We start from the raw sequence: 24930 nt of genomic DNA, 5'->3' as shown, positions 1-24930 counted from the left end.
CTCCACCTCTGCCTTCTTTTTGTTTAAGTCCATATTTAAATTTCACATTATTTCAATTGAGTAAATATTCATAACTGAGCCATGAAATATAATATAGTTATCTTTAATATAATTTTTGTTTTTCCTATGGTTATTTGCTTTTTCATTTATTTTTCTTTGTATCATTTATCCCACCTAAATTTTATTTGAAAACAATTCACAGATGTGTAAACACAAAATGGGGTGAAAACTTTAAAATCAACAGATTTACAGATATATTGGATGTAGGAAAACAAATTGTTTCCTTAGCTATATTTTATAAACTTATAGAAAAAGATGTGTAGCATTTAGACTACAGTGTGCCAAAGAAATGACTATCTGAAACAACTACATTTACACATACATTTTGTAAATTAAAATCACAAGTAGTAGTTTATATAATTAATTTTGTTCATCTCCATTAAAGACATTGTATCCCTCTGATTTAATTAGCTCAATTTTTTTTGAGTCCTGAAAAAATACATCTTTAATTTTGCCTACAAAAGCTCTTTTAAAAATCTCTCGAGTCACTTTATTTACCTTTTGGCCATATTCAAAGCCCCCTAGATAACTAATGCCATCATAGTTTAGAGCAACAAATTTTTTGTGGGGGTCAATATCCTCAGAGATGACTAGATTGTCATCTAGGTAGGCCTTAATAAGAGTCTGATTTTGAATTACTCTTACATGGTACCATTTATTATGACAGAATGTGCCATTGTTATAGGTCATAGGCACAGAAATGCTTTCTCCTAAGTTAACTGCTATTTTCAAGGACTGATTGTGGAGACCAATTGCCAGAAAATCACTTTCTTCATTTTGAGCTTTTCCTATCCATACAATTAAGCCTTCTGTTTCAGCAGTACTGAAATTTAAGGATATAGTAGTGAACTGAAGGTTTCTCCTCCTGTAATCTGGATCAATGTATTTAATGTAAGAATTACCCATAAATTTTGCAGTTGAAAATGAAGTTTTGTTTTCACAATACTTTCCCACCCAACCCAAAGCACACAAACAAGTGTAAGAATATGACTCTTGAGGTATACATAGAGATTGGTGAAGACAAAGATTATTTAAACAATACACAGACTGGTCACATGTATTTCCAGCCCAATGTGGCAAACATCTGCAAGAAAAAGTTGTGCCATTTACTACACATTCACCCCTATTTCTGCACACATTATACCCACAGGGTGTCCCATCACAGTCACCTACATTTGAACCTCGTTTTGCTCCTAATTCAGTTAGTTGTAATACTTGATTATTTATAATAACTTCTCGGACACAACCATGAAAACCTATAGGTTCACTTGCCATGGACATAGGATTTACAAGATTCAAGGATGACACTCCCCCAATATAGAAGTCAGTATGTGTGTCCAGGGAGCTCATTTTAGCGTTGGCTTTTTCCGTTATATTTATCCCATCCAGATCCAGGTAGCCTTCTGCACCAACTCTTCCTGCTTTAATCACATGCCAAGTACTTCCATCCGTCGTTACTTTTTGGAGAGTTTCTAGAATGATAGTTCCATCACCAAGGTTGTAGCGAAATTGAACAGAACCATTTACTAAGGATATACATAAAAAATCACCTATTGAGAAAGAAAACGAGTTAATTAGTAACATAAAATGTTGCTCCATTAAAAACTCTTGCCCTTTGGCCATTTGAGTAAGCTTTGGTTTTGGGGAAAAAAAGCAATAGTCTTGAACACAATAATGTTAGAGAATTTTGTTTCCATTTACAGATAAAAATATATCTGTATATATTCGTACATACATCTTGTATTATTCAGGAATTGGCCACATAAATTTTTCCTAGTTGTAAATATTTCACACTGAATGAATGTATTGTGGTTCTTCAGTTAAAGTGAGGCTTTCCTTTAATGATTTTTTATGGTTAAGGATGAATGTGTAAAAAGTAACTTAGATGTGTTACTCCAAGCTGCTGATTCTGTTTTTGAGATTGAAGAAGTAAGCACGAGGATTACGAGCAGTTAATTCTGGTGCTATAACACCTCTTCTTACAGTGTATGCTCCCCAAAGTTTCAGCCATGTCCTCCGCATCAGGTTCCGTCTACAACGACACAAATCCTTAGCTGAGATCTCTGCTTGGATGTTTTAAAGGCTCATCAAACTCCAAAGTTCATATTTCAGTTTGTGAACTTCCTCCCACACACCTGGCATCTTCTGGTCTTTCCAAACCCAGTGAGTCACTCCCTCGTCCTCCAGTTCTTCAAACCAAAAATTTAGGTTTGATCCTCAATTCCATATATTTCTTTTGTTCCACAATAATCAGTCTATCAAAGATAGGTCTCTAATGAAACAGATTTATCAGCATTTTAGTTCACTGTAAACCTCTTATTCTGTCTGCTTACGCCACCTTCATTAGTTTTACTGTCATCTCCAGCTTAATCGATTGCTAGAGTCTCCTCACTTCCTTTCTATTGATTTTAGAATCAACACTGAAGCTAAAATGATCTTTTCAAATGAAAAGATCTGGTCATTATACCACCTTTTAATGGCATTCGTTGTTGTTGAGATAAGAGCCTAAAATCCTTAACATGTATAGAACCTCAACGGGTCCCTTGCCCCTTTCTCTAGATTTACCTGGAGTGTATTCTCCCCTCTTTCTCTAATCCCTTTACTCCAGCAACACTGACCTTGTTCTTGCCTCAGAATCTTTGCATATGTTGTTTTCTTTTTTCTTGGAATACTCCCTCACGTCCCCATTCCATCTCACCTAGGTGACTACTACCCTTCAGGTCAGAGTTTAAATGCCACTTCCTCAGAGAAGTGTTCCTTGATTCCCCCAGAGTTAGTCAGGTTTGTTTCTATTAGTTCTTTAGTTGCACCATGATTCCCTCCTTCACAATATTTATCTCACTTTAAAATTGTATTGTCATCTGTGAACAAATCTGAACAAATATGATCCAGCATATGTATGAAATTGCAGTGAGGCGTTCAGATGAAAAGTAAATGCAACTCGGTGCCTAGTAAAGAATGCAGCCCTTCAGTGTAAGACTGTTTTAAGAGGTTAGCAAACTATGGAGATACCTTCCTCAAAATAGCATTTTTTTTTCCCTCTAACATTTCACAACCATGTTTTCTTTTCTTATCCAAGGAGATTTCTTGGCACATGCTGCTCTTCCTTTTTTTCTTGGGCAGTGCCACACTCCTTCACTCCCCTCCTACAAAGTGTCCATTCTTCTATTCATCCTTGTGGTCCACTTCAGACCATTATTCTAGGACAGCTGGGAGACCTAACAATTCTCCACTCCTACACCTATAATTTCTGCTTGAGAAAACTATATGATTCCATACAAAATATGGGTCTCTTAATCATTTTTCTTATAGAGAATTTCTAGAGAATATAATCTGTCATTACATCTGTGATTATTTGATTAACAGCTGCCTCATCCACTAGTTTGTAAACTTCTGTGTCTGATTTGGCCCAACAGTTTATCTCCAGTACCTAGCATAGTACCTGGCACATAATTAGATGCTAAATATACAATATTTAGATGCTAAATATAAATATACAATTGTTGAATTAAGGAATCACCTTTGTGGGGCACCTGGGTGGCTCCGTGGGTTAAAGCCTCTGCCTTCAGCTCAGGTCATAATCCCAGGGTTCTGAAATTGAGCCCCACATCGGGCTCTCCGCTCAACGGGGAGACTGCTTCCCCCCCCCACTCTATCTGCCTTTCTGCCTACTTATGATCTCTGTCAAATAAATAAATAAAATCTTTTAAAAAATTCACCTTTGTATAGTTGTGGGGTGAGATGACGCAGAGTATTTCTCAAATACTAGCTTGAGGCTGAAAGCAAGAAATATAACCCCTTTATCCTATAATGATGTACAAATTTAAAAAAAAATCCAAGAAAAGGAAGAAATTCACTTCATCTATTTTCTAACATGAATAATATTTTAAGTCTAAAGAGAGAAAAGCAGCATTTGCAAACTTTTAATATGAAAGAAGATTAAATGTGGACTGAATCATCTAAATTTTTGTACCATAAGAAACTAGAACAATGAAACATAATTGATACTAAGTTTTAAAAATGTATAACACTCTGAATATACTTTGTGGACTGTAAGTGGACACAAACAAATCTTCACAGTATTACGGAAGAAGTTTCTCTTGCTACTTGTGTCATAGAGTGTCCTGTAGTAAACAGTGTTACGGTGAAGGGCTACATTGGAATATAAAATATCTAAAAAATGATTAGGAAAGCTAAAGATGTGATCTATAATATCACTGGTTAAATTGTCAACTCTAAGAGCAAAGAGAATACTTCTGCCAAGGAAAGCTTATTATTATTTTTTTTAAGATTTATTTATTTGACAGAGATCACAAGTAGGCAGAAGGCAGGCAGAGAGAGGGGAGGAAGCAGACTCCCTGCTGAGCAAAGAGCCCAATGCGGGGCTCCATCCCAGGACTCTGGGATCACGACCTGAGCTGAAGGCAGAGGCTTTAACCCACTGAGCCACCCAGGTGCCCCAAGGATGGCTTACTTTAACAGTTTTGCGGGTATGTTCTTGTCTTGTGGAGAACTGACCCCCAAAAAAGTGTTTTTCTTTTCCCCCCTCTGTGTCCTTGGAAACTAAAATTGCTGTTGTAACTGTATTGGCAGATTTTGTTATGCAAACCTTTATTTTAGTAGACTAGAACATGGGTCATTGCTGTAGTCATAAGTCATGAGTACAGACTGGCATTAGGGTAAGTATATTTTAGAAGTTGACCACTAGTGGACAGTCCTTCTAAGAAACTGAGGTCATAAATGGAATGAACATCATAAATAATTCACCTTGGCTATTTAATGCCTATTTAACCATGTCTAGGGCCCTCCCTCCCTCATCTGTGCTGCCATTGCCTCCACCCCTCACCTGCCACCCCAGCCATGCATCAGAGATCAAAGCAACCTTTTAGGACCTCACATTTGTAAAGGGGCTATAGAAGAAGTATATTAGGGAAATTTTATATACTTTGATCTCCCTAACAGGAAAGTGAAGGTAATATTAACTTACTTATCTTTTATTATTTGAGTATTTTTAACATTACATTGTAGATGACCAGGCTTTTTAAAAAACATATTTTGTGAGGATTATAACTATATCAAGATGAATTCAGGCTGTCTGTGATTATTTGTGCTTAATATAGTATTGGTAACTTTTGTGTATCAAAACACTTTAAGGTATGAAATAGTTAACAGCAATGGATGAACAGGTGCCAAGGGTATATTTCTTTAAAATCTCTTTCCAAAATCAAAGATCTCAAATCAATGAAGACAACTTTGAAATTATCATTTTGTTTTAAATTTTATGTTATTTGAGATTATTAAAATTATTAACCTCTACAGAGATAAGAGATACCTTATAAACTGAAAATTAGGCTTTTCACATATGAAAACCTATTTGGTTGCTGATACAAATTTATTTTTTTTACATTGTGTATTTAATGGGCATTTTTTTAGGAGAAGCTCCTCTCAGCAGAGAATCAGAGGGCTCAGTTAATGTTTACATCAGTCATAACTCTTAAAGAAGGTACAAAGTACGAAAACATCACTTGTATTTTATGCAACTGTAAATAAATGAAATATACTTTACCACTTCATTACACCAACTGAACACTAATAAATAAATAAATAAATGTTTTTCATCTGATAAATACCTTTAGGTTAATCTGAGTCTGGGAATGTGAAGCTTAGAGTTTTAACATTTTAGAGTTTTCATGATTTCCTTACGTAAGTGTCAGCACCAACCATGACATGAAACTGATATATCTGTTTTCATCTCTCTTTGTAAACAGTGTCTGAGGCAGAAAAAAGGAAAATCTTGACTGACATGAAGTGCCATTTAATAACAAATGTAAGAAAAATGTGCTTTTGGACTCCTATATACATTAATGTGTATGAGCTTTTAATTTAACATACATAAACATAAATATGTGTCTAGTGTACTAATTATAAAACTACATTAACAGTCTTCGTCAGTACAGTGCCAAATATATCCCCTGATTTTATGCCCTTAACCATACAAAGGTTAATCCTGAGTTTTTTAATGGGCAACATAACTAAAGTTGATTTTTTTAATGTCTCTTGATTTAGAAGTAGAAAGTTTCTGTTTGTGGACAATTCTTTCATTTGACTTTTTAACAGGGAGATTTAATCATAAATTTAAAATGAAATAGAAAATCTCAGGAAAACAAATCTCTTCTAAGATATATTTTGTAGTACAATCATGTTATCTTTTTTTCTTTAAGATTATCTTTCCTCTTTGAAATTATTTTGAAGGTATTTCACCAGTGCATTGAGATGGAAACACTTTAGTCTAATTCTCTGATATTCTAATCATTTAGCAGCATATTAAGACACATTCAAAAGAGCTACTTAGATTAGATTGTGAAAATCAGGGTATCATTTGTGTTGGCTGTGGAAAACAAAAACCGATTTAATTATTTCCCAATACTAAAATTTCATTTTCTGAGAAACAAGATGAAAGAAAAGCCAAATGTAAAATTTAAAAATATTTTTCAATAGAAATGTAACTATAAATGCAGATGTCTTCATCAAAATTCTGGAGAAAGATATATGAAAATGGAAATCAACAGTAAAGTAATAAAAACTCAAAAACAATTTTTTAAACTGCAACATACTGCATGGATTTTTTATTCCATATTATTCTGCAATAATTGTGCTACTTTTATAGTTAAAAATATTTTTACAAACTTATTTTGGAATGTGAATCCTAGGTTTACTATGTAGATAACATGTTGAATAACTTAAAGAAAATTTTTGGAGCTATAAATGTGGATGGATTTACTGGGAATATATCAATCGTGACTTCCTTTCATTTATTTTTTATATACATATTTTGTTCCTTTTGACATAAAACTATTATACTTGGCTTCAACCTCTTTTGTGATGGGAGTGTTATGCAGTTGAGAATATACTATATTTGGTTTTTGCTAACTTTAATTCTAAAGCTCTTGCTATTTTATTGAAATTTATAGTTAGAGAGTCAGTTCATAAACATACACTTGCAGTGATAACAGAACATATAAGTATCAAGTATTTACATATTTTATAGGCTCAGTGACTTAAAAAAATAAAAATACTTCATTACACATTACTTAAAAGACTACTGGGAATTTGTTAGGGTCCCAACCCCCTCCACCATAAACATCCTGCCAGCTTTACCTGATTGTGCTTTTAAGTGTTGTGCAACATAAAATAAGATGCCATCTGCAGAAAGAGGCTGAAACTGCAACTGAATATGTGTCTTTTTTCGAATACGGAAGGAAGCAAAAGACATCCAGGATAATTCATGGCTTCTGAAAGATGGATCACTTATAGAAAAAACTAAAAAAACAAAAACATGAGTTTAAAAAAAGTCAGTATGGCTGATAAATACAGTAAAGTTCCATGATTTTATCATTTAAGAACTTACCTTAATTTAACTTTCAAGAGTTATTCCTTGCTAAATATATTGAACCATGGTAATAAATCTGTTCAATCCCACTAACTGCAGGCTTTTTATAACGGAGCCAATTATTGAAAAGCCTTCTATTACTTGTGGTAACTATGCTCCTTTTGGCTGGTGCTGTGTGCCACAGATCCTCTAGATTACATTATAGAGAGGCATAGATGCATAGATTCTGAGAGTTTTATTCTTATCTCAAGAAATAGAAATATAAATTCTTGGGAATGCCTTGCATTAATAATGCTTTAAAAAAGATGATTCCAATTGTGGGAGGTAGAAGGCATCACAATATGAATTATTCTTTAGTTTCTATATTTCTGATTAAAATGTAGAGTATAATCAAGTCAATATAAGATTAAAGTGATTATATAAATGGAAATAAATATCAGTTTACTTAACAATAATTTAGATCCATATCTCTTCAGTACTTCAGAAAGTACTAACCTTTGGGTTTTCCTTCATGTTAAGTCTGAATAAATTCAGTTCAACATGAACTGAAAAAGAATCATTATATAGATTTATAGTCCCTCAGATATTACTTGTCGGTTCTGTGTGTTCATAAGAGGAAGAAGGAAAGTTCTGAACATTTGGCAGCTTTTATCTCTATAGAATCTATAGATTCTTTGTACCTCATTTTGTATGACAGCGCTTCTTAGAGAGAGAGAGAGTGTGTGTGTGTGTGTGTGTGTATATATAAAGAAAATAGAAATTTTTTTTTTTTTTAAAAAAGGAAAGCCTGAACCTAGCTCCCCCAGAACTGAAGCTGATGCTTTGGAGCACTCTATTTTCAGTAGACTTGGTACAGGTGGGGGTCTGTGCTGGTCTTCTGAGGGAGAGACTCACTGAGCTGGCTCATAGTCAGACCTGCCTTAGTAAAGATGACCCTGCTGGAAGTCCGGGAGTGGCATTTGGTGTTAAGTGACCCCAGCCTCCACTGGAGGTGCTGTGTTTCTCTCTGAAGTCCAACAATGCCTATGTGTTGGGGGTGGGGGGCATAGGGAAGGTAGTGGAGTGTGGAAGATGGCATCACCCTCCTTCTTATCCCCGAGGAAGGGGACTCATGGCTGCTGCCATTCAGGAGGCCCTCATGGAAGAATGAAAAAAATCTCCCCTCCCAGGGGATCCCCACACCATGGCATCTTGCACAAATCCTACACGCTGCTCTCTCTTCCATTCTCTCCCTGACTTTTCTCCATGAAAAGGGCTCCCTCCCCTTCATAGCACTGTAGCTCTTCTCTCCCCCAATTCACGTCTCCAAACCTTACATCTGTCATGTTCTCTCTGTCCAACTGTGCAGATTGTTTTCTTAATCCTCAGATTGATTTCCTAGTTATTCAAAAGGATTTGATGTTGATTTAGCTGATATTGAGAGACAAGGCAAGCCCAGGGTCTCCCTACTATCCTGCCAACTTAACTTCTCCCCATGACCTTGACATATTTGAAGAATATTTTTCTCCTCTGTGTGTTTTTTTTTTTTTAAGACTGATTTATTTATTTTAGAGAGAGAGAGAGAAAGAGAGTATGCATGCGAGTTGGGGGAAGCGCAGAGGGAGAGGGAGAGAATCTCAAGCAGACTCTGGGGTGAGCAGGGAGCCTGACATGGGGCGTGATTCCATGAGCCTGAGATCACAACCTGAGCTGAAACCAAGAGTCGGATGCTCAACTGTCACCCAGGTTTCCCCTTTCTCTGTTTTTGAAAATAATATTCATCATTTTGGGTTTGGCTGATATTACTTCATAATTAGATTCAGGTTATACCTTCTTGGCTGAAATACATCATAGATGATGATGAGTTCTTCTCAGGGTTTCACATATGGAGATGCACGATATCTTTCTGTTCCTCATTGGTGAAGTTAACTTGATTACCTTGGTCAAGGTGTTGACTGCTTTTTTTCTACTGTATAATATTCCATTGTATAATTGTGGCTTTATTTTTTCTTGCAATTTGTATGCAGTCAGTGGGGAGATACTGTGAGACCATGTATTATCTGCTATTCATCAAAACTACCCCCTAGATTTAACATCCACTGATGATTCTAGCCCAAGTAAGTCCTTACTTGGATGCAAAATGATGATTTTCCAGCCCTACCAGTCTCTCCACAATTATGGCCTGGGTACTGTAGCTTCTCAACAGGCCTCTGGAATTCTCACAGAGGTATGATGGTCCATTTGTTGTGTTAACTTGGCATCTGTTGAGGGAAGGAGAGCATGTAGCTTCCTATTCTGCCACCTTATTAACCTACTTCTCTGCTTTTAGTGCATCAATTTCTCTTAGAACCTAAAGCTCTGCAAGATTTTCCTCCTGTGTTAAAAACTTCATCATCTCCCTATCTTGGATGCAGCAACTTCATTTTTAAAAAATTTTCTTTTTTAAAATTTTTATTTATTTGAGAAAGAGAGAGAAAGAGAGCGAGCGTGCATGAGCAGGGAGAGGGGCAGAGGCAGAGAGGGAGGGAGAAGCAGACTCCCAGCCATGCAGGGAGCCTGACACAGGGCTTGACCCCAGGACCTTGAGATCATGACCTAAGCCAAAGGCAGACACTTAACTAACTGTACCACCCAGGTGTCCCTCCCCCCTTTTCTAAACACACCTCTAACCACTAAAATTGAACGAGTCCCACTAAAGGTTGTTTTACTACCAAGTGCTTTTGTTTTTAGCGATGACCTCAAGATTTCTAAAATAGAACACTGTTTCTTATGTTGGACTCAAAGTATGGACTACTTAATAAACAGATAGTTCTCAGTCTCCACATCATATAAGGCTATGAGGTTAAATAGATATTCCTCACTTATGCACATCTGCTGTGTTCTCAACAAATTATAGATTCAGGGCTATCCATTTTATACTTTCAATCTCATTATATTTAATGCAAAAGATTTTGATTTTAACCACAGCTCTTCTACTGTACCACAGCTATGTTTTAATCAGTTAGTAAAGACAATGAGATAAAAATAATTTAAGACTTTTTGTGGTATTTATTAATTCATTATTTGCCTTTAAGGTCTACGGATAAGTGCATATGACTTCAATGTAGGTTCTTAACGTGTTAGGATCTAATGGATAGAAGTAACTTTTTTTCCATCCTTAACTATGTGAAGTCTTAAGTAATTATCTTTCCATCTCAACTTAAGCGGGTGGACAAATTTTAGGTTAACTAAGTATATACCTTGTTATTGTAGCAAAAATGGAAGCTAACATCCTTTCTCTTTGTTGGATTTATACCAAAGTCTACTGGGAGTGGTGTGAATGAGCAATTGAACCTGTTGGCTAATTGCTAACAGAAGGAATGGTTAAGTATCAATTATAAAAAAAAAAAAATTATCCCTTTAGGCAGACTTTATTTAACACCCATATGGATAATGCTGAAAAACACTAATTGTTTAACTCATTTAGTTATTTGGGTGGCGATTTGGTTCTAAATGATCTTTGGAGGCCCATGAAGATGGAGTGTTGCTTAAAAATTAAGTATTCTATAAAATCACAAGATTGTTTTATGATACTTAGTGACATCTGGTGATTCTTGCTATCAAAATCTAGGATGAGGTGTTCTACTCCTTGTTTTATGGAGCAGAATTTGAACTGAGGCCAAGTTAAACTTTCTAATTTTCACACAAAACATCAGCTTTGTCACTTATAAATCTGAAAAATAAAGCATGAAAATGAGACAAAGTGTGTAATAACATATAATTCAATTAATAATCGTGATAACTAGATTTTTTATAAAGATCTTAATTTTTAATTTTTTGCTATGCCTTAACTATCAGAAACTTAGCTGACACAATTCATATCCAAAGTAATGGTTTAAAGAAAATGTTAAATAATTATTTGTCAGGACTACTGACTATTACCCCAGCAATATGCCACATCATTAGAAATCTACTTTATTCAGTTAGCTTTGACATAATTACATGGAACTATGACTTTATATTGTCCTTTATATATGTCCTTAGCCTTTAGTGTGTGTCAGTATAAGAAAAGAGTGTATACATAATGTCTCTTCATTTTCTAGAAAATAGTCATCAGATATATATATTGCTGTTTAATTTCACTTTTTATTTATTTTTATTTTTTATTTTTTTTTAAATTTTATTTATTTGACAGACAGAGATCACAAGTAGGCAGAGAGGCAGGCAGAGAGAGGAGGAAGCAGGCTCCCTGCTGAGCAGAGAGCCCGATGTGGAGCTGGATCCCAGGCCCCTGGGATCATGACCTGAGCCGAAGGCAGAGGCTTTAACCCACTGAGCCACTCAGGTGCCCCTAATTTCGCTTTTCAAAAGAATTGGAGCTTGATCAAATATTTTCATTAGAGTTCAGTGCCATGACACAATTCTGTGTCCTTGATGTGATGACTGGTATGCTTTCTTCTACTAGGCAATAATTGAGTAGCAACCTTTGTATTTTATGTTTTGCTTTGATTTCCAGGAAACCTAAAGCTAATTTTATATTCAGTTGCATGCTGTATTTTAGACTTAGTTTTGTCTCATATTGCTTGGTGTACCCTTCTTGTTCCTCTCCATACCTTCTCCTCTCCTCCTCATTCTCTTCTTTCTTTTCTTTCCTTGAGAGAAGGGCATATTTTATCTTTCTACCACTATCTCAGCTACTTTTCAAATATATGTATTTTTTTGCTCTAAGCTCTTCCTTATGCTCCTTGGAGTGTCATAAATAATAAAGTCAGCCGTTTAGTCAGGTACCTTGTGTAGGAAGGTTTATGGTTGTTTCAGTAGTCCCAAAGGCTTATTTACAAAAGGTCTGGGGGATTATATTGATTATTAGCACACGTCACCCACGTTTTAAACCTTGAATAATCACCACCCACTTTACAAATGTTAATGGAACACCATTTATGTGAAAGGCACACCCTCCAGCTCCGTCAGCATCTCCTGATGACTTTTTAATCCATTGTGCCTTACACTGGTCTCTTCCTTTCTTTTCTCAGAGGTATTATAAGAATTTAGACTCTCCGGGATGAGTTTCTTTTTCAGATGAGGAAGTTTACTCACGTTTGCAAGTGCATCCTTCTGTTCTTCTGCATACTTTCCTACAGGGCTCTCACTCTTAGGAAAGCTACTTTACCACCCCATACGAATCTATCCAAATCTTACCTATGTATTGATACCGAACATAATTCCATTGTTTTACACTGCCTGTTCAGGCCTCAGTAGTGGGAAATAATGCACATATTGTGTCATTGTTTGGCAATTAAAGCAGTCAATTTCTTCCTCTTTTCTCCAAATTGTGATTTAAATTATATATTTTGATTTGATTTTCAGAGACTTTTGCTTGGTCTCCATTTAAATCATTGGCTCTTTGAAAGGTGGGACAACCCTATCTGATAGTGCTTTGGATCTCTTCATGTGGCCTGAGTGGCTTCTCAATAAATGTTTTTAAAATCATTTAATAATCAGTTATACTTCAATAGAGAATGAGTTTTTGAAAAAAAAAATATTTTATTTGGCTATTTTGAAAAGTTTATGTCTACCATGTTGACCTTAATGGATTGAAATGTTTTTAAACATCTTTTATACAATAAAACTACTATCTTTTCAAACTAGGAGGTTTAAAATATTTTAACTTAAGAATCTATTTAAAACTAACTCATAAAGAGTGAACAAACTTTAAAAAAAAATAAATAAAACTAACCCATATTTTAAAAATGAAACAGATCAAAATGTCTATGTGGATCTGTATGCATTTAACATAATGTAATCTAATACCTTTTTCTTCCTTTGAGGGGTGGGTCGCTGATTATTTCTGGAGCTCTACTTGTGTGCCAGGCACTGTGCTGGCCTCTTGACTTCAGTGACTCCCTATCATAACTTTATGAGGCTGTGTTAGGAGACTCTTAGCCAATTCTGCCTCTCAGACCAGATGGCTTTCTGACCATTTGCCATGCCATATTCCTTGGTCACTAGAATAGTGTGGTATAGGAATGTTTGCTTTTTACATTTTTCCTAACATAAATTACACAGATTTTAACAAAAGAAAATGAAATGATATTTTACAGTCTTTGTCTTTCATGATCATGAAACTTGTAGTTTGCTTGTCACTTTTCAATATTGCTCTTAGAAACTACAGGGCATCTCTCGCTTAGTTCCCCAAATTCGAAAGTAAAGTTTGTGGTTGTTTCTGATCACTATTATTCATCTCATATTAAAAAGTGAACAAATCTGGGGCGCCTGGGTGGCTCAGTTGGTTAAGCAGCTGCCTTTGGCTGGCGTCATGATTCCAGGGTCCTGGGATTGAGCCCCGCATTGGGCTCCCTGCTCAGCAGAAAGCCTGCTTCTCTCTCTCCCCCTCTCCCTGCCGCTCTGCTTACTTGTGCTCTCTCTCTAGCTCTCTGTCAAACAAACAAACAAACAAACAAACAAAAAAGTGAACAAATCTGCCTCAGGTGAAGAGGCAACCAAGTCCTGTCTATAGAAATTGACGGTAAGCAAACTTTTTTTTTTCTCCCTCCCTTCCTTAGGTGAGGGACAGGGTTTACGTTTCAACATGTGAAACATTTCAAGGGAGGAAACAGTAGTAGAGAGCAGCAAATTTAATGTGAGTGCTTTTTGTTCATTACTTAATGTTATCTTGAATAGAAAATAAAAAGGACTTTGTTGAAGAAAAACCTTTTATAGATGTCTGTCTCTTAAGAGTTTTTAACCTTTCCCTCACTAAATTAGTAATCATTAATTCAGGACTTGACAAAGAGAATGGACCCTCCTGGGATTTTGATCAAAAATTTCCCCAAACAGAGATTTTGACATATTCTCTTTATCACACTTGAGAAGCCTGATGTTTTGGAAAGTTACTTGCCTAAAGTCTAAGGTTAGGAAAAAGCACTTGTGTCTGTTTCTTTCTACTAAGATTCACCTACAACTTCTATTCTTTTAGACACTTGAAAACCTTAATGTTCATATAAACCTTAGAATTGTTAGGTGTAATTCACTTTCTCACTGAGTTTCATTTATGATTTAGCAGGTTGTATTAAGGAACCCAGAAGGAAGACTAAAGAACTAAAATGTGTGTCCCTAGGTATGATAGCTAGTTCAAGTATTATAGAATTATAGAGTTAGAGGATCTAGTATACATGTAACCACATCCTTACTAATTATCAAGATGGGATTGAAGGTAGGGGTAATAAAGGGGTAATAAAGACTAAAATTCACGTTTTTTTTTTTTTCTATGAAGAAAGCTTGTGAAGTATATCCTCTATTCTCACATGGCTAAATGCACCTAGAAAGGAACATCTGAAAATAAGGCAAACATTTCTGAGATTGCCATCTGCAAGTGCTATGGAACCTTTACTACCAGGAAAACCAAAGATTTGGTAGGAAAGCACCCCATGAGTCAGGAAGGTTTGAAGGACAGAATTCCTCCATTAGCCTGAATTAATTTCAAGGAAGCCTTGAGCTAGGTGGACCTAAATAAAGTATCCTTGGCATCAAGACTGTCACTTGAACATTTGCCTGTTTCATTCAAAATGCCAGCACATGAGTGGGTTTCTATACCTTAGGGAATGAGAAATGAATGGACAAAAATCGCACTAGGTATGGAAAGAATATAAGAAAAATGGAAACATTTTTAATATTTTCCCGGCTAAAAAGTTAAAAACACACATATTATAGAATCTTATTTGGCTAAATGTCAACAATATGCAATAACTAAAATTTAGTGGTATAAAAATATTCCAAGAAAAAAACAATTTACCAATAATGTGGGAAAAATAAACCAAGAGGAGAGATTTATGATTCAGTAAAGGTTATACGTGTAGTTGTAAGCCATAGATTCTAACAGGAAATACAGCTACAACAGAAAAAAAAAACAAATGAACAAGCTTTGAGCGTATGAGGAAAGAAACTGGGCATATTGTCTGTCTCGCAAAATAATTGTAAACCAGAGTTCTGCTAGCAATAGAATATTTTAGTGACTAAACTGGATTGCAAAATATTTACCCTAACCTGTGATTTCTTTTTAGGTTAAGATCAATAGTCCTGTGAACTATCAAACCCAGATGCCATTGCTTGCTGACCACCCTTCTTTAGCTTCAGTTTAATTTTTAAAGCTGGTTTAGGGCCTTTGGATGTTTAAAAAACACACATCCAAACTGGTTCCTGGCCCAGACACTGTGAAATTGTGGATTCCTGCACTTCTGGAACTAGGCTCAGATATTTGAGTCATTTTTGGTGGCTGTGACCCTGAAAGCCATCCAATTCAAGTGGTCTATTGATATCTTCCTCACACAGTACCATACCTCTGTGGAATTCCTAAGGAGTTTGGGGTGAGACCACAGTGAGAAGAAAAGCTATGCCAATCAGGAATTCTCCTCTTGTCCTTAAAGGGATTTTTCTTTCTGTCAGCTACAGGTAAATGTTTTAAGGGACTTGAAAGATCATTTTTTTCCCCATCAGTCAGACATCTTAAAAAGTAAGGGATAGACAAATTCAAATTTCACCACTTACATTGCAACGCTGGGATAGAAAATTTCCCCTAGCCACCCTCTCCTCAGATACATACATGCACTTTAAAAATACTTAAGACTGGAACAAGGACATTTTATTAACTGGTTCTGCATGCCACAGGCTGTACAGGTTTCCACTTATTTCATGTGACTGGTAGTTTTCATATTTTGATTATGAACTATAAACAATACAGTGTCTTGGGAAACTCACTGGATTGGCAATATGAAGACTTAAATTCTCAGTCCCACTGACCCAGAGTTTTCATTTTGACCTCTTTCAAAGTAGAAGAATTGGGATTATGTGATTTTTAAGGTTCTTTTCTATCCTAGCCTTGGATGACTCATTTACTTACCAAGTTTAGTTTTGAAGTTATTTGAATTTTAATGATTATGCTGCCCTTTCATTAGGTGTCCCTAGATAACTGGAGTATGATGGTTGTTGATAAATATGTTACCTCTACATTGTTAGTTCCTATGCTATATTTAGTTGTGGAATGGCTATTAAAAGGGTCTGCTAAGATCTAGAAATAGAGTGTTAGTAACTTATTGATGGTCAGCTGTGTTTATATTTTTTAAAATTATTAAGCAACTACTAATAATTGGATTAAGAGTCCAGAGACTTGATTCTGAGGCTTCTGGCACATTATTTAATTTCTCTGAGCATTAGTCTCCTCATGTATAAACTGATACTGTTGGACTAGGAGATGATTGGTAATGCCCTATGGTTCTACACTCCTGGACCTCCCTATACCAAGATGTATATTTAGTTCATAATACAGCTGAATTTTTTTCTTAAGAGTGTTGGTCTGAGTTTGGGATCTTGAGAACAAGAGGAGAAAATAATACTTTATATTTTATAGTACTTTGTACTTAGTAAAGAATTTTTATATACATTACCTTCTATGACTTTTTTAAGATGGGAAAAATAATACTTATTCTATCAGTAAGGGTTCTGGCAGTGAACAGATGGTATGCTCATATAGGGTAGTTTGAAGGTAAGGGAATGAAAAGACCATTTACAAAGATGTGGGCAGGATTTAGGGAAACTACAGGACACAGGGTGTTGCCCTGGGGTTAGTCTCAACGGGGAGCTGTTTCCACTCCTTAGCCTAAAGTTGGGGTAGGTGAGGATCTTCCAACAGAAACTGTGTCCTAGGGTAAAGGTAAATTTTGGTGACCTAGTGGCAAGGAATCTAGGGAAAATAAATACTCTGTCTTGCTCTCCTGTCTTCTGATCCTCTGTTGGTGACTTCCTTGGCTAAACTCAACTAGAGGCAGACTGAGGGGGAGCCCACTGCTGCAATCCTCTGAGAGGGCCTTGAGAGTACAGGGCTGTGGGGGAGGGGTGACAATAGAACTGAAAGGGGGGGGCAGATAGAAAACAGGTGACACACTATTGCTGCTTTACAGGTAATGAAATAGTGGCTCAGAGAGTTAAAGGACACAGCAGAAAGGAAATCGCTGGTTAGCAGAAGCATCAGAATGCAAGTTTTCTGCTTCTTAGATTCCTGCTTACAGTCTTCACAGGCTTCTTATTTTGCGAGCATGAAATTAAAATACTTTACCATGTTTTCCAAGACTATATGATCTGCCTTCTGCTTGCCTTTCCAAATTCATCTTATAATACCATCTCCCATTCTGAGAATACTGGCTGCCTTTCTCTCCCTCCAATTATGTAATATCATTTTCCTGTTTCCAGGTTTAGCCTCTGCCTAGAGTACTTGTCCCACATGCCTTCGCACGTGGCTAATTCTCACTAGATGTCAGCTCAAATGTCCCTACTTACAGAGTTCTTTCCTGACCATCTCAACTAAAATGTACTCTTCCAGTGAGTTTTTTATTTCCTCTTCCTCTTTATTTTCTTTCTAGCATTAACTCAATCTGTATTTTTCCTGACTGATTGGTGGATATGGTGTTTGCTTGCCTCCTCCTCTGGAGGCAGGGCAGCTGTCTGTCTTCTCATGTCTGTCTTCTTATTCCCAGCACTTGGTCTGGAACCACTAAAGAATCTTAATACATTAGTGAATACTCCCTCCTATAAGCAGTACTCCAAGGGAAGGAGAAAAGAACAAAGGTTACCAGTACTTGACTGTATTTTGAGGCAAGTGACACCCTTTTCACCATCCCTCCCCTCTCTAGTGTCATCAGGTTTACCAATCAATTGCATCTTGTTCTTGTCATTCAGAGATTATAAACATCAGTTTTGATTCTTATTGGGGGTGGGGCTTCTTTACAATAAAGATGGTCATTAAACTAGATAAGTGTGAAAGCTGTAAGTCAGGGGTTCCATGTACTGTTAAATTAATCTTCCCTCTAAGACTTAAGGTTTCTTGGAATGAGGAAGTAAGAAAGAAGAAGGGAAAAGAGGACTTATTAGTTAGGCATTTGTGAGTTTAAGGATGCTGGTAATGAATTCATTGATAATTTTTATACCAGTTTATAAGTACAATAAAGGTGAACTGAACCCCAGGCAGTTCTTCTGCATTGTAGGTGCCCATAACTGAGTAGAAATTATGAGGCATCATCGACAGTACTGCTTATGATGCAACTGGGAACAAGCTGTTTGGGAATAAGAAAAATGTAACCATTGGCAAGACACAAGGGTGCACTGTGGTCTGGTTTCAGAGGCCCGGGTGCTATCTGCTCTCTATTTTGTTTCTTAAATTGACTTTTAGTTCTATGGAACTATGAACTACTATGTTGAAAAATTGCAAAGTCAATGGATCACTGGAGATTTAAAAAAGCAGACTTAAAATTAGACTTAAAGTTTCTGTCATTTAGGATCAAACTCTTCATTATTTCTACTTCACCACAAACATGGTTAACAGTCCTTAAAATCAACTTTAGTATAAAAATTATTATAGAAAATAACTTTCAATTGGGAATCTAAAACCTATAGTCTCTTCCCCACATAATAATTTATCCCATCGAAACAATAGTATCTATGATACGATTATTTATGACTTATTTTTTTAAATGAACCAAACTCCTATTATAGCATAGCAGGATATATTGTTAGTTAACTTACTGTTCAGAATTCTGTGAGGATGACACAAGTTTTCTGGCAGCTTTTTTCATACTTTTTAGACTCTCTATGAAATAATTTTATTGCTGTCACTATTTATCTGTCATTTTCTATCTACCTACCTACCTATCATCTCTATTTGCCCTCTCCCTAATCTATTTATATACATACCAGTATCATTTATTTATATACACACAAACACAAATCCAGACAAACTCTGGGTTAATCCCCCAGGTTTTCATCATTTGAGCTTTTAAGCTTCAAAAACCTAGCTTGCCCTGTTGTTACAGTAACTAGCTCTTATGTCAGATTATCCTATTATTTCTTTCAGTTTCTAATAGCTATCTTTTGGGGAGGTACACTATCTTAGTAAAATTTTGAGTACTTCGTCGTTCATTACTGTCAAGAACTATTTCTTGAAAACTATTACAATCAGTTTTTATTATTTTAGAACCAGTAACTTGAAATGTATACACCAGATATTTTTTCGCTCTGCACAATATGGTGGGTGATAGAGATTCAACAACAATAAACAAAAACAGGCACAGTGACAGCCCTCATCTCTCTGTCAGAGAACCCAGGAAGGCTTCCCTAAAGAAGCATGGTCTGAGTTAAAACCTGAAGGATTAATAAGTGTTAGCTGAGTACAGAGGGGAAGATGAGGACATTATAGGCAGAGGAAAGAGTATGAGGAAAAATCCCCATTCCAGGATGGAGTGTGGCACATTCCAGGAACTAAGAACTGACATTTTTTTAAGATCAAGATCTGTCTCTAAAGTCATTATGAAAAAGACTGATTTCCTTAATAAGCCAGGCACAAAGTTCCATCTCATTATTTCATAGTCACACTTTATGACATGATTAAAATTTCTGTCACTAAATCACTAGTATTTTAAAACTCCAATGTCTAAATCACTAGTATTTTAAAACAACGTCTAAATGTCTAAATCACTAGCATTTTATTTTTTTATTTTTTTTTAAAGATTTTATTTATTTATTTGACAGACAGAGATTACAATTAGGCAGAGAGGCAGGCAGAGAGAGAGGAGGAAGCAGGCTCCCTGCTGAGCAGAGAGCCCGATGTGGGGCTCCATCCCAGGACTCTGAGATCATGACCTGAGCCGAAGGCAGAGGCTTTAACCCACTAAGCCACCCAGGCACCCCATCACTAACATTTTAAAACAATGTCACTAAATCACTAGTCTTTTAAAACTCCAATGTCTTTCATTTATCAACACTTTTGACTTTTGGAGGAGAATTAAACATACATAGAGTCTCAAAGATATAGGATAAAGGAAATGTTTGCATTAGTGTATTTGATAAAGTGATCTGAGAGACATTAAGTTTGTTCTTACCACACATATGAATATGATATAACAATAATCCCTGCAAATTACGTTAAGGTGTATCTAACCCAGTTGGTGATTGGCTCCTCTACTCCTTCTACACCAGCCTCTGTTCCTGTGTAGCAGAAGTAGAGGCTAAAGCTTTATCTTCCAGGTGGTGGCTGAGGTGGGAGAGAGTAAATAGTAGATCATCTAGTCTCAGGAAGCCAGGAGATAGCAGATAAAACTCCATGACCCCCTATTTTCTGGCTAAATCTCTTGAGATTCCTTAACCATGAGTTTCTTGGACTCCCTGACGCACTGACCTGAAGTCCCAGCCTGCCCCAAGACCCAGAATCATCCTGACCCATACTTAAACTGGAAAGGACAGCAGCCAGCAGGTGGCAGCAAACTGAAGTAGGAGCAGGACCCACTCGGATTGTGCCACTGGATGTTTGACTGGCTGGGTAGGTTCACTCAGGCCAGTCCATTAGCCTTAGCGTAACACAACTGTGTCTGTTACACAATTGAATTTTTAGGACTCTGAGCATGGTGTTACAGAGGTCTTCTTTTACACAAAACTTACCGTGATATTTAGAACTACACTAAATACAACAAAATGAAATATGAAGCATTGATTTTTGGAAGATGCAGAACTTGAGACATTCAACAGCATACGCTTTCCTGATTTTATCCATAGACTCATTTGACAATGTCCCCATTTAGACCTTGTGTTTGTGATCACTGTTCACCTTAGGGGTTCTCTTGCCCGAGGGTTCCTAGAGCTTTAGCAGTGGCTTGTGGTGTGATTGAGAAACGGTGTGAAGATGGCAGTGTTTTATTAACACTCTATCAATCTTGCCTATAAGGGCAGGGATACGGAAAGGTGGTCAGGGAAGTTATAGTAGGGGATTAAAGCATAAATGTAGCATGAATTCTCGCTTGCAGTTTGGGGATGATAGGCAGTAGAGAACCACATTCCTTCTCCTGCGGGTGTTAGCCCAGTGGTGGTCTATGAAGATGAGTTTATTCTATTAGGCTACAAGGAGCACAGCAGAGAAATGACTTTGGTTCATCTGTATTTATGATGGCTGGAACAACACTCTTCCACCCACTCCCTCTCACCCTGCAGTGTGCTTGTAATGTGGAGGAAATCCAGATCTTATGCAATTGAGGATTATTATATATTTTTCATTTTACTTTTCCAGAAGGAAATGACTTAATTTGTGAACAATCAAGAGTTGAAATTCTGCCTTACCTTGTTCACAGTAGATTCCAGTGGTTCCCAGAGGACAGTAACAGGTGTATCCATGGGGCAGTGAAACACAAGTTGCCCCTTTGCTACAGTTGTGTGGAGGGTCATGTTCAGGGTCACAGGTGGAAATGGTCTCTGTGCAGAATTCTCCTTTCCACCCAGGGGGACAATCACAGCTGTAGGTTGAGAAAGAAGGTCACATGGCTTGAACACTTGAACAGAGATGGGTATAAACTTGCTGATGTTAAGTTGGCAGTTTTGACCAAGGTTCCAAGATAGAAAAGATTCTGTACATCAAAGCAAATTGTGATTCAAACTACTAAGAGCCAAACTGTCTAAAGAAAGAGCCAATAACTAATTATAGGATTACTGGACTCCACATAAAAAAAAAATTTAAAAAGTTCAGCACATGGAAATTGAAGGAGACTTTAGAGAATCATTTCTTTGGACAAAACAGCATGGTAAGACCCTCTCCCCGCCTGACATCAACACCAAGGGAGAGGCTGTTAACAAAGTCTCTGCCTCCTAAATTTGAGCCTACAGAAAGAAATTCAGCTTGATATATGTTCCCTCACCTTGGTGAACACATAGATCCAGCTCCTGGGGCTGGAGAAGGAAAATTGCCCCTCCAGAGACAAGGCAAATGGCAGTGAATACCCCGGATGGGTTGTGGCCCTCTGAGTTAGGATCAGCTTGCAGACATACAAAAGGGATTTTGCCCAGAGGGTATCTTGGTAGCTGAAGAAACCTCAGCAGTGAGAGGCAGTTAGTAAATGACCAGGGCAGAATCTGAGAGATAAAGAGGACATCCTGTTTTGAAAGCAGACTGTGTCTGGATTTAGAGAGTGATATTGGGGGGAGCCACACAGGAGAGTGATGGACCGACCCACTAAATGTAGAGATGCCAGATAAAATGTAAGGAATTAAGTTTGAATGTCAGATAGACAATGAATAATTTTTCAGTATGTCCCATGCAATGTTTGAATTTCAGATAAGCAACATTTGAGATACACTAAAAATTATCTGTTGTCTGTCTGGAATTCAAATTTATCTGGGTGTCCTGTATTTCCCCCACCGCCAAAAAAATCTGGAAACCTTACATACCAGGGGCACATGAGAGAAAAGTGTTACTTTTCACCCCTGCCAGGCCTAGGGGAACACTAAACCATTAGACAATGGTGCAAGTCAAGGAAGTCCATTCCAGGATGTGGTGTGTGGCACCGAGTCAGAAACCACCAGACTGGGAAAAGACAGCAGTAGCAGATCACACCTCTTTTGGAGACCTTTTGTTCATGTGGTAAGCCCTGGCTGACTTTAAGCCAACAGTCACGGACAGTGAAGTGTTGTTAGTATTTTGAAGTGAGCCCTTTGAATGACTGAATGGAGAGTGTATTTGTAAATTAAAGTGTCTATTAGCTAAGCTGGAGCAGAAAATTCAATGGATCTCCCATGTTTTAGTTCAGCTCCAAGAAAAGGATGACTCCTAAGCAGGTTTAAAATGACAGCGAGAAACAAAAGTAAATTTACTTTATGAATAGATCCATGAATCTGGGGTCAAACTGACTTCTCCTCAGCTCATTACAATGGCTTTTACTTAATGGCAAGCTGTAAACACAGATGACATTAACGGCGCTGCTGGAATTGTTGAAAAATCACTTACAGTATAATTCCCAAAATGAGCAAGTCAAGATAAGACAGGTAGAAAACAGAAATATCTTCCGTTTTCTTTTTTCTTTAGGCTGGAAGAATCCTCACAGTCTCTGACGATTAAAGGCAGCTCATGCAGTCTACACTAGTGGATCACCCACGATGTGACAATATATGTCAGTATCAACATGTGGCCCATTATATGCCACATGGAGGGGAAAGTAAGGACGATGAACACTCTTTCTACAAACATATTTAACAACCTTTATGATTTTATAGAAACAACAGGTAAGACCTTCATAAAATTGGGATTAAACCCAAAGGAGAAAGTCAAAATCACCTGTAACTTCCGATCACAGGAAGGCTGACATTTTTTGAGCACTTGGCAAGTATCTTTCCACTACTTCCTCTAAGCAATTTTTAACATTAAAAGCGCTGGTAAATTGGATATTTACATGTTAAAGAATGAAACTAGACTCCTATTTTAACCACTTAAAAAAATTAACTAAAACCGGATTAAAGAATTAAATGTAAGACCTGAAACTGTAAAACTCCTAGAAGAAATCAGGGTTTTCAGTTTTCCTTTTCTTAAAACATTATATAAATGTAGTGATATTACTGCCTTTCCTTCAGGATTATGTGTTTGGGATTCACCCATGCTGACGCACGTAGCCGCTGCATTTGTTGTCAATACTGCATAACCTGATGAACAGAAGTTCCTATCTTTTGTGTAGTTGAAATTTTAATGTTTTCTTTTATGGCTTGCATTTTTTAATGACTTATTTAAGAAAGCTTTCCCTACTTTGAGGTCAGAAAATTATTATTTTATGTTGTCTCCTCAAACTACTATTTTTATCTTTTACATTTAAGTCTTAATACATCGGAAATTATTTTTTGTGTTTGAGGTGGGGTTAGAGATCCAATTATAGTTTTTCACATGGATGACCAATAGTTTTAGTTTTCTTCTCTGACGATTTCATCCTTTTCCACTCATGAGCTCTGCCCATGTGTGCCCTGTCCTGCGCCTCTCCATCCTATTCCTTTAGTCCATCTGCTTTTCTTAAAATTTTTTTAAAATTTACTTGACAGACAGAGATCACAAGTAGGCAGAGAGGCAGTCAGAGAGAGAGGAGGAAGCAGGCTCCCTGCTGAGCAGAGAACCCTATTAGGGGCTCCATCCCAGGACTCTGGGATCATGACCTGAGCTGAAAGCAGAGGCTTTAACCCACTGAGCCACCCAGGCGCCCCCCTTCAGTCCATCTGTCTAACCTTGCACCAATATCACGCTGTCTTAATTTCTCCTGCTTTTCTAATAGGTCTTGATAATTAGAAAGGCCAGCTCTGCTCCCTTGTTTTTCTGTTCAGGACTGTCTTGGTTATTCTTAGCTCTTTGCTCTTGTACATCTTTCCCTTCAAACTAATCCCAAGTTCAAGACAAGCAAATTTTCCTTGTCTAAAACAAGGCTCATTTTTCTTTTGTTCTTACATTGACTGTGTGGCTTGTAGGAGTCCCAGGCCTGTGAGGAGTTTGCTATTAGATCCCCTACCTCAGGCATCCTTAGCCTTTAAAGCAGGTCCACTATAAACTGTGCAGCCCTCAAAGGTAAGTTCAGACATGCTTCACCTTTTAGCAGGAACTCAAGGCAAAAGCCAACTTTGATGCTTACTTTCTAGAGTCTGGCTTTCATTTCATTTGGAATCTATAGATGTATTGTTTTCACTTCAGG

General features: G+C 37.0%; 1 protein-coding gene across 1 annotated transcript in view; it reads right to left on the bottom strand.

The window, feature by feature from the left end:
• Positions 1-420: 420 nt before the first annotated feature.
• LOC111152227 (eyes shut homolog (Drosophila)) overlaps positions 421-24930 on the bottom strand; it is a 1631332-nt gene continuing 1606822 nt past the window's right edge. Inside the window, 3 exon segments of the mRNA XM_022510634.1 lie at positions 421-1610; positions 7219-7380; positions 21560-21732. Coding sequence (XP_022366342.1) covers positions 421-1610; positions 7219-7380; positions 21560-21732 — 1525 coding nt within the window.

This window comes from Enhydra lutris, unplaced genomic scaffold (assembly GCF_002288905.1).
Source record: "Enhydra lutris kenyoni isolate GAN:26980312 unplaced genomic scaffold, ASM228890v2 scaffoldscaffold28, whole genome shotgun sequence".
In the NCBI taxonomy this organism is placed as follows: Eukaryota; Metazoa; Chordata; class Mammalia; order Carnivora; family Mustelidae; genus Enhydra; species Enhydra lutris.
Note: the sequence above shows the minus strand (reverse complement) of the source record. Positions and strands in the feature narration are given on the sequence as shown.